Source organism: Brassica oleracea, chromosome C9 (genome assembly GCF_000695525.1).
Source record: "Brassica oleracea var. oleracea cultivar TO1000 chromosome C9, BOL, whole genome shotgun sequence".
In the NCBI taxonomy this organism is placed as follows: Eukaryota; Viridiplantae; Streptophyta; class Magnoliopsida; order Brassicales; family Brassicaceae; genus Brassica; species Brassica oleracea.
In genome coordinates this window covers 10,534,612-10,546,624 of record NC_027756.1, presented here as the reverse complement: position 1 = coordinate 10,546,624, position 12,013 = coordinate 10,534,612, and the positions used below count along the sequence as shown (strand labels likewise).

The following is a 12,013-nucleotide window of genomic DNA, read 5'->3' as shown; positions in this document are numbered from 1 at the left end:
TGTTGAGCGAGAGCCAAACAATTATTCAAGCGCGATGCAGTGCTTTCTAGAACTCGGATCACTCAGCTGGAACACCCCACTGTCGTGGTGGTGATCTCTTTGCTGGTCGATCCCATCATCTAACTGTCGTTGAGATGAGAAACGACTGCAAGCCTTAGAGATCAGGTCCGATCAGTTCACTTACTACCCTAATATCTACTTTCGCTGATTAGGGATACTAAGCTCATTCAATACATGTCAAGCTATCTCCTAAGCGGTTAGCTAGGCGATAAACTTAGGATCTAACATCAAGTGATCAGATTAATGGAAGCCTTAAGAATAGTATGGATGAAGAATAATCAAGAATAGCTTATCTATGTTTAGCTCATATTTCAACACCCTAAAAACCCTAGGCGAGCTAGATCACTACTCAATCATGATGCAAGCAATCAAAGACATAGATCCTGAATGAAACTGCATAATAAAAGAGATAGAAAGAGGGTTCAGGATAATCTTCTCTATGGTGAGAGAGATGGAGCCTTCTCCCTTTACAATCCAAAAGCACAAAAGTCTCCAATGGTTTTCTTCTGTCTAGAATAGCGTAGAATGATAAAGAGAAACATAAAATATGATATATCAAAGCCACAGGCGGCTGGGAGAGAAAATAGGGATAATTAGGGCAAATCCCGTAATGATTGTAGTTTCCTTAAAAATCTCTGCCGCTGGAACACTCACTCGGAACAATCACTCGGGTTGCTCCGCTATCTGACTGTTCTGCGTGAAAACCACCAAATTGCATTGTTTTCTGCCTCTTTTGTTCCAGCTGGTCCATCTCCCATCCAATGCAACTCCAGACCTGTAATGACTCCAAAAGGACTAGAAAGACTCGATAAAGACTTGAAAACCAATTTAAAAGCATATATACAAGATGTATAAAACACCATATATCAGCAAGTTCAACCAACTTCCTCCTAGGTAAAAAAAAACCCTAACCTATCTGACATACAAATAAATTCACTGTTTTTGTCGCTAAAAACAAATTATTCCCACAGATGTTGTTGGCCGAATATGCCTCATCCAAAGAACTGATTTATATAACCACAACACAGATACAAAGATCATCATTGGATTGCGTTTAGACAGGTACTCACATTTTATTAAATACTATTTATTTTAACTAAAAAATATATAATCTGATCATTTTTGTAGATCCAAAATGGTACGTCTAACTATATGGGAAAACCAGGCGGTTTATTTCAGGGAGTTGAATCGCATTTCTACCAGGAAACATCAAATCATAATCATCACAAATATCATTCCACGATTGCATGAAGGTAATAAGCTAAACATAAAGTTTATGTCAAAATAAATGTTTACACATATTTCACCTTTCAGGGAAATTATCACTCACAACCACACCTGGATCGCGCTTCTATTTTGACAACGATATTGATATCATACAACGCTTACAAAAGAAGAATAAACTGCTATCCTAAGCATGATGCCATACTCCACATGGGATCGAACAACAAGACAGCAAACGACACCAGTCAACTATTTTAAATTTACGCATTACCGCGAACGACAATATATTATTCAAAATTACCTTTGTTTAGAAAACAGAAAATTATCACCGCATCACATTAAAACAAAAAACTCTATGGTTAATTCTACAGCAAACAAAACTTAACTTTCACTTTCTCAAACTTAGAACTACAAAAAAAATCTAAATTTACTTTAGTTAAACATGTTATCCGCGCGAACCCGGATCTAGTATTCTATAAAAGTTATATGAAAATACCTTTAGAAATCCGATTTTCTTAACATCAATTGGATCTAAAAATGAATTAAGTATATATTCCTTATCCATTATCCATGTAACAACGCCGTTAAATTGTGTAGACTCCGTTAAATCTTTATTTTATTTTTTTGTAATTTGGTCAAAAGACAAAGCCGTCGCTTCCGGTTTACACGAGCCGCACGAGTGCTTCGATTAAAGCCGATTCCGTCTAGGTCTCCGTCTTCTCACCCTTCACAAAACTCAATTCTCTCTCTCTCCTCTCTGCGTCTATTGATCGGAGACGTTGTGATCATCAGAACCGGAGGTCGGTAACAGAAAACTCTTCATCTCATCCGGTTATCGGAATCGGAGGGTTTTTGGTCATTTGATGGAAGATAGTGTGGTGGATGATGTGATAAAGAGGTTATTGGGGGCCAAACAAGGGAAGACGACGAAGCAGGTGCAGTTGACGGAGGACGAGATCAAACATCTCTGTTCCACCGCCAAGCAAATCTTTCTCAGTCAACCTAATCTCCTCGAACTCGAGGCTCCCATCAAGATTTGTGGTATCTTCTTTCATTAGATTCTCTGTTGCTTGCTTATCTCTTGATTGATAGCTAATCAGAGATGTTTAATCTTTGATGGTAGCGTTTGGTCAATAGATGCATTTTTATAACGGTGTCGTTTTGATGCAGGAGATACTCATGGTCAGTTCTCAGATCTCTTGAGGTTGTTTGAGTACGGTGGCTACCCACCTGCTGCGAACTATCTGTTCCTTGGGGACTATGTAGACCGCGGTAAGCAGAGTGTCGAGACCATTTGCCTCCTCCTCGCATACAAGATCAAATACAAAGAGAACTTCTTTCTCCTGCGTGGGAACCATGAGTGTGCTTCTATAAACCGTATCTACGGATTCTATGACGAGTGCAAGAAGAGGTACAGCGTTAAAGTGTGGAAGATATTCACTGATTGTTTTAACTGTCTCCCTGTTGCTGCTCTTATCGATGAAAAGATTCTCTGTATGCACGGTGGGCTATCGCCTGAGTTGAAGCATTTGGATGAGATCAGGAACATTGCTCGTCCCGTTGATATTCCTGATCATGGACTGCTGTGTGATTTGTTGTGGTCTGATCCGGATAAGGACATTGAAGGGTGGGGAGAGAATGACAGGGGAGTTTCTTACACCTTTGGGGTTGATAAGGTTGAGGAGTTTCTTCAAAAGCATGACCTTGACTTAATCTGCAGAGCTCATCAGGTACTTTGAGTAAACTGTTCTCAGTTTCAAACTATGTTTGTTGAATAATCTGCAGTGTTTGGTTAACTTCTCATACTAGAGGCTAGTAGGCTACTAAAGCTGATGGCTTTGCTAGATTCTTGAAGTTGGAATGTTATGTTTTAAGCTAATGAAGTTTGATAATTTTCCCTTTAGGTTGTGGAAGATGGGTATGAGTTCTTTGCAAATAGGCAGCTAGTTACGATATTCTCGGCTCCAAACTACTGTGGAGAGTTTGACAACGCAGGTGCGATGATGAGTGTGGATGATTCCCTGACATGCTCTTTTCAAATCCTTAAAGCGTCTGAAAAGAAAGGAAACTTCGGGTTTGGCAAGAATGGCAGGCGAGGAACCCCACCTCGCAAGGTTAGCTTCTTTTAAAAGCATGAAACGATAGATTTAGTTGTGTCTTTTAATCAATACCATCTTATGCAAAATCATTGTTCTCGCTTTCTCTTTAGGGTGGTGGAAAAGGCTGAAGACAAAATAAATCATGTTTCTTGGCTCAAGACACTTTGCTTGAGCTGAATGTTATTATCATCAAACAGTCGTCTTCTTCTGCTCTGGATCACTTATGGCAAAGGGGGTATTCCTATCTTTTCCCTCACGGAGTGAATATGAAATATCTGACTATAAATCTTTTGTATCTTTGAGTGAATCTTTAGATATTCTGTGAGATACACTTTGTGTTATTTTTTTTTTTTGCTAAAACATTTAATGAAAACCCTGATGTTCTCCTCTGACGTTGTAACTTGGATAAAACGGCAAGCTGTATCGTTTAGAAACTTAAAAATGATAGGTCAAAGTTTGGCAAAACCCTAGTTCCATCTTGATTAGAAGAAAACTAGTTATCTTTGTAGAAGAAATTAGAAAACTGGAATTGAACTAGTTTGAAAACGAACAATTTCACTTTCTCGATGGCCAAACAGCCGTGAAGCAACTATAAGAACCACTATGTAACGGCTTATGATGGTTTCAAGGTCGTTAGGTTCCCTTATCGACAAGACAGAGATGTGATGATGCCAACCCTGAATTCTCAATGTACTTTATATATTTACTGATGGATTCTTGGATAGTGACATTCCAAGATACATAGATCAAGTTGCTGAATTCAACATTTCCAAAGTTTTTTAAGATCGAATTCGGGTTTGAAGCTGCGAATGTGTTTTTTGATTTTGAGCTAAATTGTCGTTGTACCAAGAAGATATATTTTGTGGCAGATCATCCATTTTCTTTTCTTGATTAAAGAAGACAAAAAACTGATACCTAATTAATTAATTCACACCACTGGCACTAATTAACATTTAATCACCATCGTAGGCCTGGAACGACGACTTTTAGGTCGCTTAGAACTTTTCATGTCAAGTCGTTCACTATAAAAGCATGTCAACTCTTTCTTTCACAAGTAGTTATCACCTCTAGTTGCAGATTAAAAATGGATGTGAGAGAATCTATGAAGAAGCAAAACGAACTCGCCATGTTCCTTGGAAGGCACGTCTTCTCTTCAGAGGCCAAAAAAACACTCTAACATCGTCTTCTCACCTGCCTCAATATACTCCGCTCTAACTCAGGTGGCTTCTGCTCCCAGAGACCCCTCGGTCGCCGATGAGATCCTCTGCTTCCTGAATTCTTCGCCCACCGATGAGCTTAACGCCGTCTTCACCGAGATCGTTTCCCTCGTCTACACTGGCGGTAACGCCAACGGCGACCCAGAGATCTCGTCGGTCAATGGCGTCTGGATCGATAAAACTCTCTCCATTGACCCTAAGTTCAAGATCTCTTGGAGAATTTCTTCAAAGCTGCTTTCAAACTTGTAGATTAAAAAAAAAAAAAAAACTAGTAGATTTTTTTTTTGCAACTGATTTTTCTATTTAAAGCATCAGAATACAAAAAAAATCAGGTTTAGCCAAAGCCTTAGAGTTGTGGGCGTAGCCCATTAGTGACAGACACACATCAAGTAACAACAAAGCCCAGTAAAAAAGACGCTTAGTAACCGTAATGAAAATTGGGGAAGGAGTCGATGTTGTTTGATCAAATTGAAGACGAGGAGCTGAACCAATACTGCATCATCTGGGAGCACCTTGTGGGGTTTACATCCCTGAATGATTGGATTTTATTTCTGATGTTTCTGTCTATTTGCCTGGTAAGGGAGGAGACGTTACGGTAGTTTTGGCGATGAAGACGACAGTTTCTTTCGGTCCAGATCGTGTAGATCGCCGCTTGCCAGACAAGGTGACAAAATCTTCTGTACCAAGTAGGACCAGGGAGAGATTGCATGTCCTGACTCCTGAAGAGTACCATACCAATCACGAGAAGGTACCAGTCCCACCCTAGATGCCAAGTGTTGCCAAATATCCCATGAGAAGCAACAATCAAATAAGAGGTGGTCTCTAGATTCATTAGCCAAAGAGCACAAGAGACAGGAAGGGCTAACGTTCCGTCCCCAAGAGATAAGTCGATCTCGAGTAGGGATTATGTTGAGTGTAACCAACCAAGTGAGAAAACAGTGCTTCGGGACTCCTCCTTTTAGCCAGACGACATGTTTCCAAGGAACCTGAGGCTGATGACGCTTAACCAGGTTATATATTGCTCCAGTTTGGTATTTTTTCCATTCAACATCGTCCACTACCCAATAACTTTCATCTTCAATTGCAGAGAGGGAGATAGTAGTTAGATGAGCCTGCACTAAGACTTGATTTTCCGTTCTCGCAGGTCGTATGTTCCATGATCCATTGTCATGAAGATCCCGAAGAGTAGCTGTGAGCGAGACACCCATCGCATTATGGGGAACAGGAGAGAGGAACTGAGAGATGTTACCAAAAGGAGACCAGTTATCCGTACAGAATTTGATCGAGGATCCAGTGCCCACATGCCACTTAACCCAGTTGTAAGTAAGCTCTCTGAACTTGAGCAATTTATTAATCCAGAAACTAGAGAGGTCCCCCTTAAGAATTTCTCGCTTGAACCAGACAACCCATATAGAGCCAGACTTAGAGAACAGCAACCAAATTAGTTTAATAGAACACGCTTTGTTCCAGGCTCGAATATCTCTGCAACCTAGTCCACCTTCCGCTTTAGAGAGAGTCACTGTGTCCCACGCAACTCTAGCTGAGTGGCTACCTTCGGAGCTGCCATGCCATAAGAAGCTGCTACAAAGAGAGTTTATTTTATCAATACAGGCTTTAGGAATAATAAATGTTGAGGTCCAGAAGTTGGTGACCCCATCTATGACTGTATTGATAAGTAGAAGCCTCCCAGCATATGATAGTGCTCGCGAACTCCAAGAATTAACTTTTCCTTTTATATGTTGTATCAGGGGGCGCAGTGTTGAAGGGATAGTTTCTGAGCGGAAAGCGGGATGCCAAGGTAGCGGACAGGCAGTGTTGCAACCGTAAGACCCATGGACGTCGCTATAAGATCAATCTGGTCTTGAGGAACCGCACAAGTGACAAACGACGTTTTCTGGAGGCTGATAGCGAGACCAGAGTGACAGGCGAATTCATGAAGGATGTCTAGGATTGCTTGCACCGAGGTGAGCTTACCATCAGTGAAGATGAGTAGGTCATCTGCGAAGCAGAGATGAGTGAGATTTGAGGAAGCACACTTTGCATGATATCCAAATCTTCCTGAAGCAGCTCCCTGATTAAGCATATGGGACAGGCAGTTAATCGCTATGACAAAGAGGTACGGGGAGAGGGGATCACCCTGTCTTAATCCTCTTTTTCCTTTGAAAAACCCTTGAATCGTCCCATTATATCCCACAGAGAATGACGGAGTACAAACACAAGCTTTAAGCCAGCTGAGATAGAGAGCAGGGAGACCCAAGGAGGAAAGACCAATGAAGAGGAAGTCCCAGTTGAGTGTATCAAAAGCCTTTGCGATATCGATCTTGAGAGTGATGCACGGAGGGCCCTTCTGTTTATGGAACCCATCTACAAGGTTAGTAGCCAATATAGTATTTTCAATGAGAAGCCTTCCCTGGATAAACACTGTTTGATTTGGAAGGACAAGGTCATGCAGGAGCGGCTTGAGCTTTGCAACTAGGATTTTGGAGATCAACTTGTAGATGGTCGTACAGCATGATATAGGACGGTACTCAGTGATTGCTAAGGCTCCAGGGTGTTTCGGCACCAATGAAAGAATGGTGGAGTTTAAAGCAGCCGGCAGGAAAGCAGAAGTGAAGAACGCAGCGATGGAGTCCGTCACCTCAACTCCAATAATCGACCAAGCCGCTTTATAGAAGCCGGAGGTAAGGCCATCAGGCCCCGGAGCCTTGTTGGGATTCAGCCTCAGCAGAGTCTTTTCAATAGTTTCACGAGTAGGAAGAGCAGAGAGGGACTCACATTGTTGTTGAGTGCAACGGAAGTCTAAGAGAGAGTGGAACCAGTTTGGAGTTGATATGGTTGATGGAGTATTTTCTGGAGCTATAATGGATTTGAAATGAGCTACTGCCAGCTCCCCCATAGCGATAGGATCAATTAGAAGAATCCTCTTAGGCAACAAGAATGATCTGATAGAGTTGACAGCAGTGCGAACTTTCCAAATCCGATGGAAGTATGAGGTATTGAGATCCCCTTCTTTTAGCCAATTAATTCTCGATTTTTGGCGAAAGTACGCTTCCTCTATCCTCCTCAAAAATTCCCATTTCTCGTGAAGTTCTTTTTCTTTTTGAAACAACTCTGGTGTAGGAGATTGGAGAAGCTCAGCCTGCACAAGTTGTAACACACTATTAGCAATGGTAACTCTTTTTTGAATTTTTGAGAAGTTATTTTTGTGGAGTTTTCTGAGAATTGGTTTTAATTGTTTGAGCTTCCAGCAAAGATCTCCAAGGAAAGTTGCATGTCCTCCGGCCTGAATCCAAAAGTCCACAACCGTCTGAACAAAATCCGGGTGAAGGGTGAGGAAGTTGAAGAATTTGAATGGCTTAGTTCCGGCTATAGGGAGGGGCAAAGCAAGGTCGAGGGAACAGGGGGAGTGATCAGAGATATTTGGTGGGAGGACGGTAGCAAGGCTATGGGGGAGGTAAGAGATCCAGGCTTGGTTTACAAGGAGTCTATCCAGTTTTTTGGTGATAGGAGAAGCAGGCTGTTTATTGAACCAGGTGTGGAAAACTCCTTGGTAACGCAAGTCAAAAAGATCAGCTTGCAAGAGACAGTCAGAGAAGTCAATCATGGAAGCAGAGAGTGAGTTTACTCGAATTGAAGAGTGCTCTGAGGGGTGCAAAATCTGATTGAAGTCTCCACCAACAACCCAAGGGCTAGTGAGTAGAGAGAAGGTTTGCTGGATGTTTAGAAGATGCACCCAAAGTTCAATTCTTTCTGCTTCAGTATTAGCAGCATAGACAGCGGTAAAGGTGAAAGTGATAGAGGAAGGTAGCGAGACAGTACAAGTGAGTGTCTGCCTTGATTGCTCGAGTACTTGAATAGAGACCGGGTGCTGCCAGATAATTATTATACGACCATCCTCATCTGAGGCATGATTGGAGGTGTAACACCAGCCCGGACAAAGCTTCTGCATCAGAGAGCTGAGGTTTTGTTCCTTGATGTGTGTTTCCTAAAGGGCACAAAAAACTGTCCGCTGAGAGTACAACCACTGGCTAAATGGGTGATGTTTAGTGGGTACATTTAGTCTACGGACATTCCAAAAATTAAGTTTTGTATTCATAGAGATGGTGTTGTAGAAGCTTCAATTTGATCGGAGCCCCTAGGGTTAGTTTGGTTAAGGCTATTTGAGGATGGCGAAGGTTTGGGGAGGCAAAAAGGAACAGAGGTGGCCTGCCATGAAGCAGAGGTTTTATCATAAAATGATGTAGGGAGAGTGATAATAGGAGAGTTAAAAGCCGCAGCCTGCTTTCTGGCAATATAAGAGGTTGAGATAGGGGCAAAAGAGGCAGGAAGGCCAACAAAAATCTGAGCGCTAGGCACAGAAGAAGTAAAGGTTAAGGTAGGGGGGAGGTGGGAGAGGAGGGGGTAGATTTTGAGAGAGGAAGAGCTTCCTGAGAGGAGGCTCGGGATGATTTGGGAGAAGGGGGAGAAGATTTGGGCAAGGAGATAGGTTTTAAAGGTGAGGCAAGGTTAAGTATAGGTGAAGGTGAGGGGGAGAGAAACGGTTGGAGGGAGCCAGTAACTCGTAGATTTTATATTAAATGTAATTTTACTAATTTATCTGCGTCGACAAGTTAGATAGAATCTTGGAAAGCAAGTTTGAAATGTGTATTTATATTTTTTGAAGGCTGAGGAAGTGCGTGTGGAGGTGAACTCATGGGTTCAAGAACGCACCAATGATCTCATCAAGGATCTTCTTCCTCCTGGTTCCATTACAAACCAAACCGAACGTGTTTATGCAAACGCATTGCACTTCAAGGGCACTTGGCAAACCTCCCCATTTGATGACTACGATACACGTAAGAGAAAATTTTACCTTCTCAATGGCTCGACACATGTCTGTGCCATTCATGACTAGTGACGAGGACCAATACATAGCTGCTTATGATGGTTTCAAGGTCGCTAGACTCCCTTTCCAGGGTGGCCGTGGTGATACAAATCGCACGTTCGCTATGTATTTCTATCTACCCCGCAAGAAAGATGGGTTGGATACTCTTGTGGAGAGAATAGCAACCACTCCTGGATTCTTGGATGCTCACGTTCATAGTTGCGAAGTTAAAGTTGGGACATTCAGAATCCCAAAGTTTGAGATCTCGTTCGGGTTCTTGGTTTCGGAGGTTTTTAGTCAGTTGGGACTGGATTCAAATAAGTTGTACCACAAAGCTTGTATTAGGATAGATGAATCAGGCGTTGAAGCTGCGGCTGCCACTGCTGATGAAGCTTGTGGTTGCTATCTTGGTATGGAACCTCCGAAGAGGATAGATTTTGTGGCTAATAAACCATTTATTTTCTTGATTAGAGAAGACACAACTGGAACTGTTTTGTTTGTTGGTCAAATCTTTGATCCCTCCCAATCTTCATAGACATACCAACAGCAAAAACATAAGTTGATTTGGTCTCTGTTTTATCTATGTTTTCCCTAAGTTGTAGGAGTCATGAATGACTCCATCGTAGTGCCTGTTATGTCCTAAATCAATGGCTTTTCTGTTGTTTCTTATAACCATACAACATTTCATATAAATATTTGTTTCAAAGTAACTAAGAAACTACTTCCTTTTTTTTGGTCAAACAAGCAAGAAAATTTTGGTCCATTGAATGTCTAAATGTCATGACACAACACATCACAACAAAGAGAAAACAAATAAAAATCACCCGCATCCTCTCAGTAAACATGAAAATTATGATCTCAGATTTGGTTTATACATTTAACTCTTGGGAAACAGAGGTCAATGGAATTATTAAACCAAGATTGATATGATTTAATTAGGCACGTTCATTTGTCATTTAGATGATCTATCCAAATGATCTATATAGATGTAATTTGGAACTGTTCGTTTTTCCTTCTAAATGTTCATCTAACATGGATCATCTAAATGAACTTTCCTTGTAGATGACTTTTGTAAATAATTGATTTAATCATATTTTTTATATTATGTTTAATTATATTAATTTTTGTTATTTATCTAGCATATGATTTTGGCACAAAATAGTTTTGTGGTAGTGGAAAATACATTTTTTTGTGATTTTGGCAGAAAATATGATTTTGCGGTTTTTTTTTTGCATAAAATATGATTGTTGTTTTAGCGGAATATTTAGTTTTGCAGTTTTGGGGAGAATTCACATTTTTGCGGTTTTGGCGGAAAATGTATTTTACAGTTTTAGCGGAAAATGTAATTTAAGAGTTTTGATGGAAAAATATAATTATGCAGTTTCGGGGAGGAAAATAACGGAAAATGAGATTTGCGGTTTTGATGGAAAAATGCGTTATGCTTTTTCAAAAATTGTTATTGCGGCAAAAAAAATTTTTTGGTTTTGACGGGAAAATGTATTTTGCGGTTTTGACGGAAAAATGTTTTTTGCGATTTTGATAGAAAATTTTGGTTTTATAATTTTGATGGGAAAATGCGCTTTTACGGTTTCAACAGAAAAAAATGATTTTGTGGTTTTTGAGGGATATGTAATTTGGTGTTTTTTGCATTGTTGGCAAAAAAATGTAATTTTCCCATTTTGACGGAAAAATGCATTTTGTTGTTTTCGCGAAAAAATAGTTGGGCTTTTTGCAAAATTGACCTACAACTTAAAGTCAAACACAAAACTAACCTCCTTTTTTTTTGAAAATTGGTTTTTCCCTATTCACCCCACAAGTTCATATAATTTACGAAAATGCCATCAATTTTTTTTTCTTTTTTTTTCGAAAATGACATCTTTACTCTCTCACCCTCATCATCTTCAAGTAATTACAAGATTGTCATTGTCATCAATACCACAACCACCATGAACAACCAATTTGAAGCTCTTAAAGCTCCCAAAATCGATTTACCCTTCTTCTTTTTCCATTCTTGTGAACAAAACACAACATATCTCTCATTTTCTCTCCACAATGAGCTAAAAAACCCAAGATTTTGATTCTAAAATTTTTATGGTTCATAGAGTCATAGAAGCTAACGATTCTGGGTGGGTGACTTTCGTTTGTGATTCTGTGTGCTTGGAGAAGCCTTATGTATGCTAAGGAACTTATCTCACCAATTTAAGGTATGACATCGAGTTTTTTTCCAGATCTGTTCGTCAGACGACTTACTTGGGAAGTCGTCTGGCTGTAGACGTGCTTGGAGAAGCCTTATGTATGCTTTGGAGAAGCCTTATCTCACCAATTTAAGGTATGACATCGAGTTTTTTTTCAGATCTGTTCGTCAGACGACTTACTTGGGAAGTCGTCTGGCTGTAGACGACTTACCTGGAAGTCGTCTGGTCAACGCAAAGGTTATTTTTGCAATTGACTTTGAAATCTGTAACCTGAGACGACTGAAAGTTAAGTCGTCTGTTTTTGTTTGGTTTCAAAAAAATTTCCAAAGAACCTAGACGACTTACATTTCAGTC

At 40.4% G+C, this 12,013-nt stretch overlaps 1 protein-coding gene and 1 pseudogene across 1 annotated transcript; both read left to right on the top strand.

Annotated features, from left to right (window-relative positions):
* The first annotated feature begins 1,919 nt into the window (after positions 1 to 1,919).
* On the top strand, positions 1,920 to 3,775 carry LOC106312987 (serine/threonine-protein phosphatase PP1 isozyme 3). Its single transcript, XM_013750702.1, has 4 exons — positions 1,920 to 2,325; positions 2,455 to 3,014; positions 3,189 to 3,398; positions 3,494 to 3,775. Exons 1-4 carry the CDS (start codon positions 2,148 to 2,150, stop codon positions 3,509 to 3,511), a joined length of 966 nt encoding a protein of 321 aa, XP_013606156.1. The 5' UTR covers positions 1,920 to 2,147; the 3' UTR covers positions 3,512 to 3,775.
* A 692-nt stretch (positions 3,776 to 4,467) lies between these two features.
* LOC106317564 lies at positions 4,468 to 10,061 on the top strand (annotated as a pseudogene).
* Positions 10,062 to 12,013: the final 1,952 nt, after the last annotated feature.

Excerpts from the sequence above, each read along its gene's own strand:
- LOC106312987 (XM_013750702.1), top strand. The coding sequence starts at position 2,148 with ATGGAAGATAGTGTGGTGGATGATGTGATAAAGAGGTTATTGGGGGCC. Across the intron at positions 2,326-2,454 it reads GGCTCCCATCAAGATTTGTG|GAGATACTCATGGTCAGTTC; the intron begins GTATCTTCTTTC and ends GTTTTGATGCAG. Across the intron at positions 3,015-3,188 it reads TAATCTGCAGAGCTCATCAG|GTTGTGGAAGATGGGTATGA; the intron begins GTACTTTGAGTA and ends TTTTCCCTTTAG.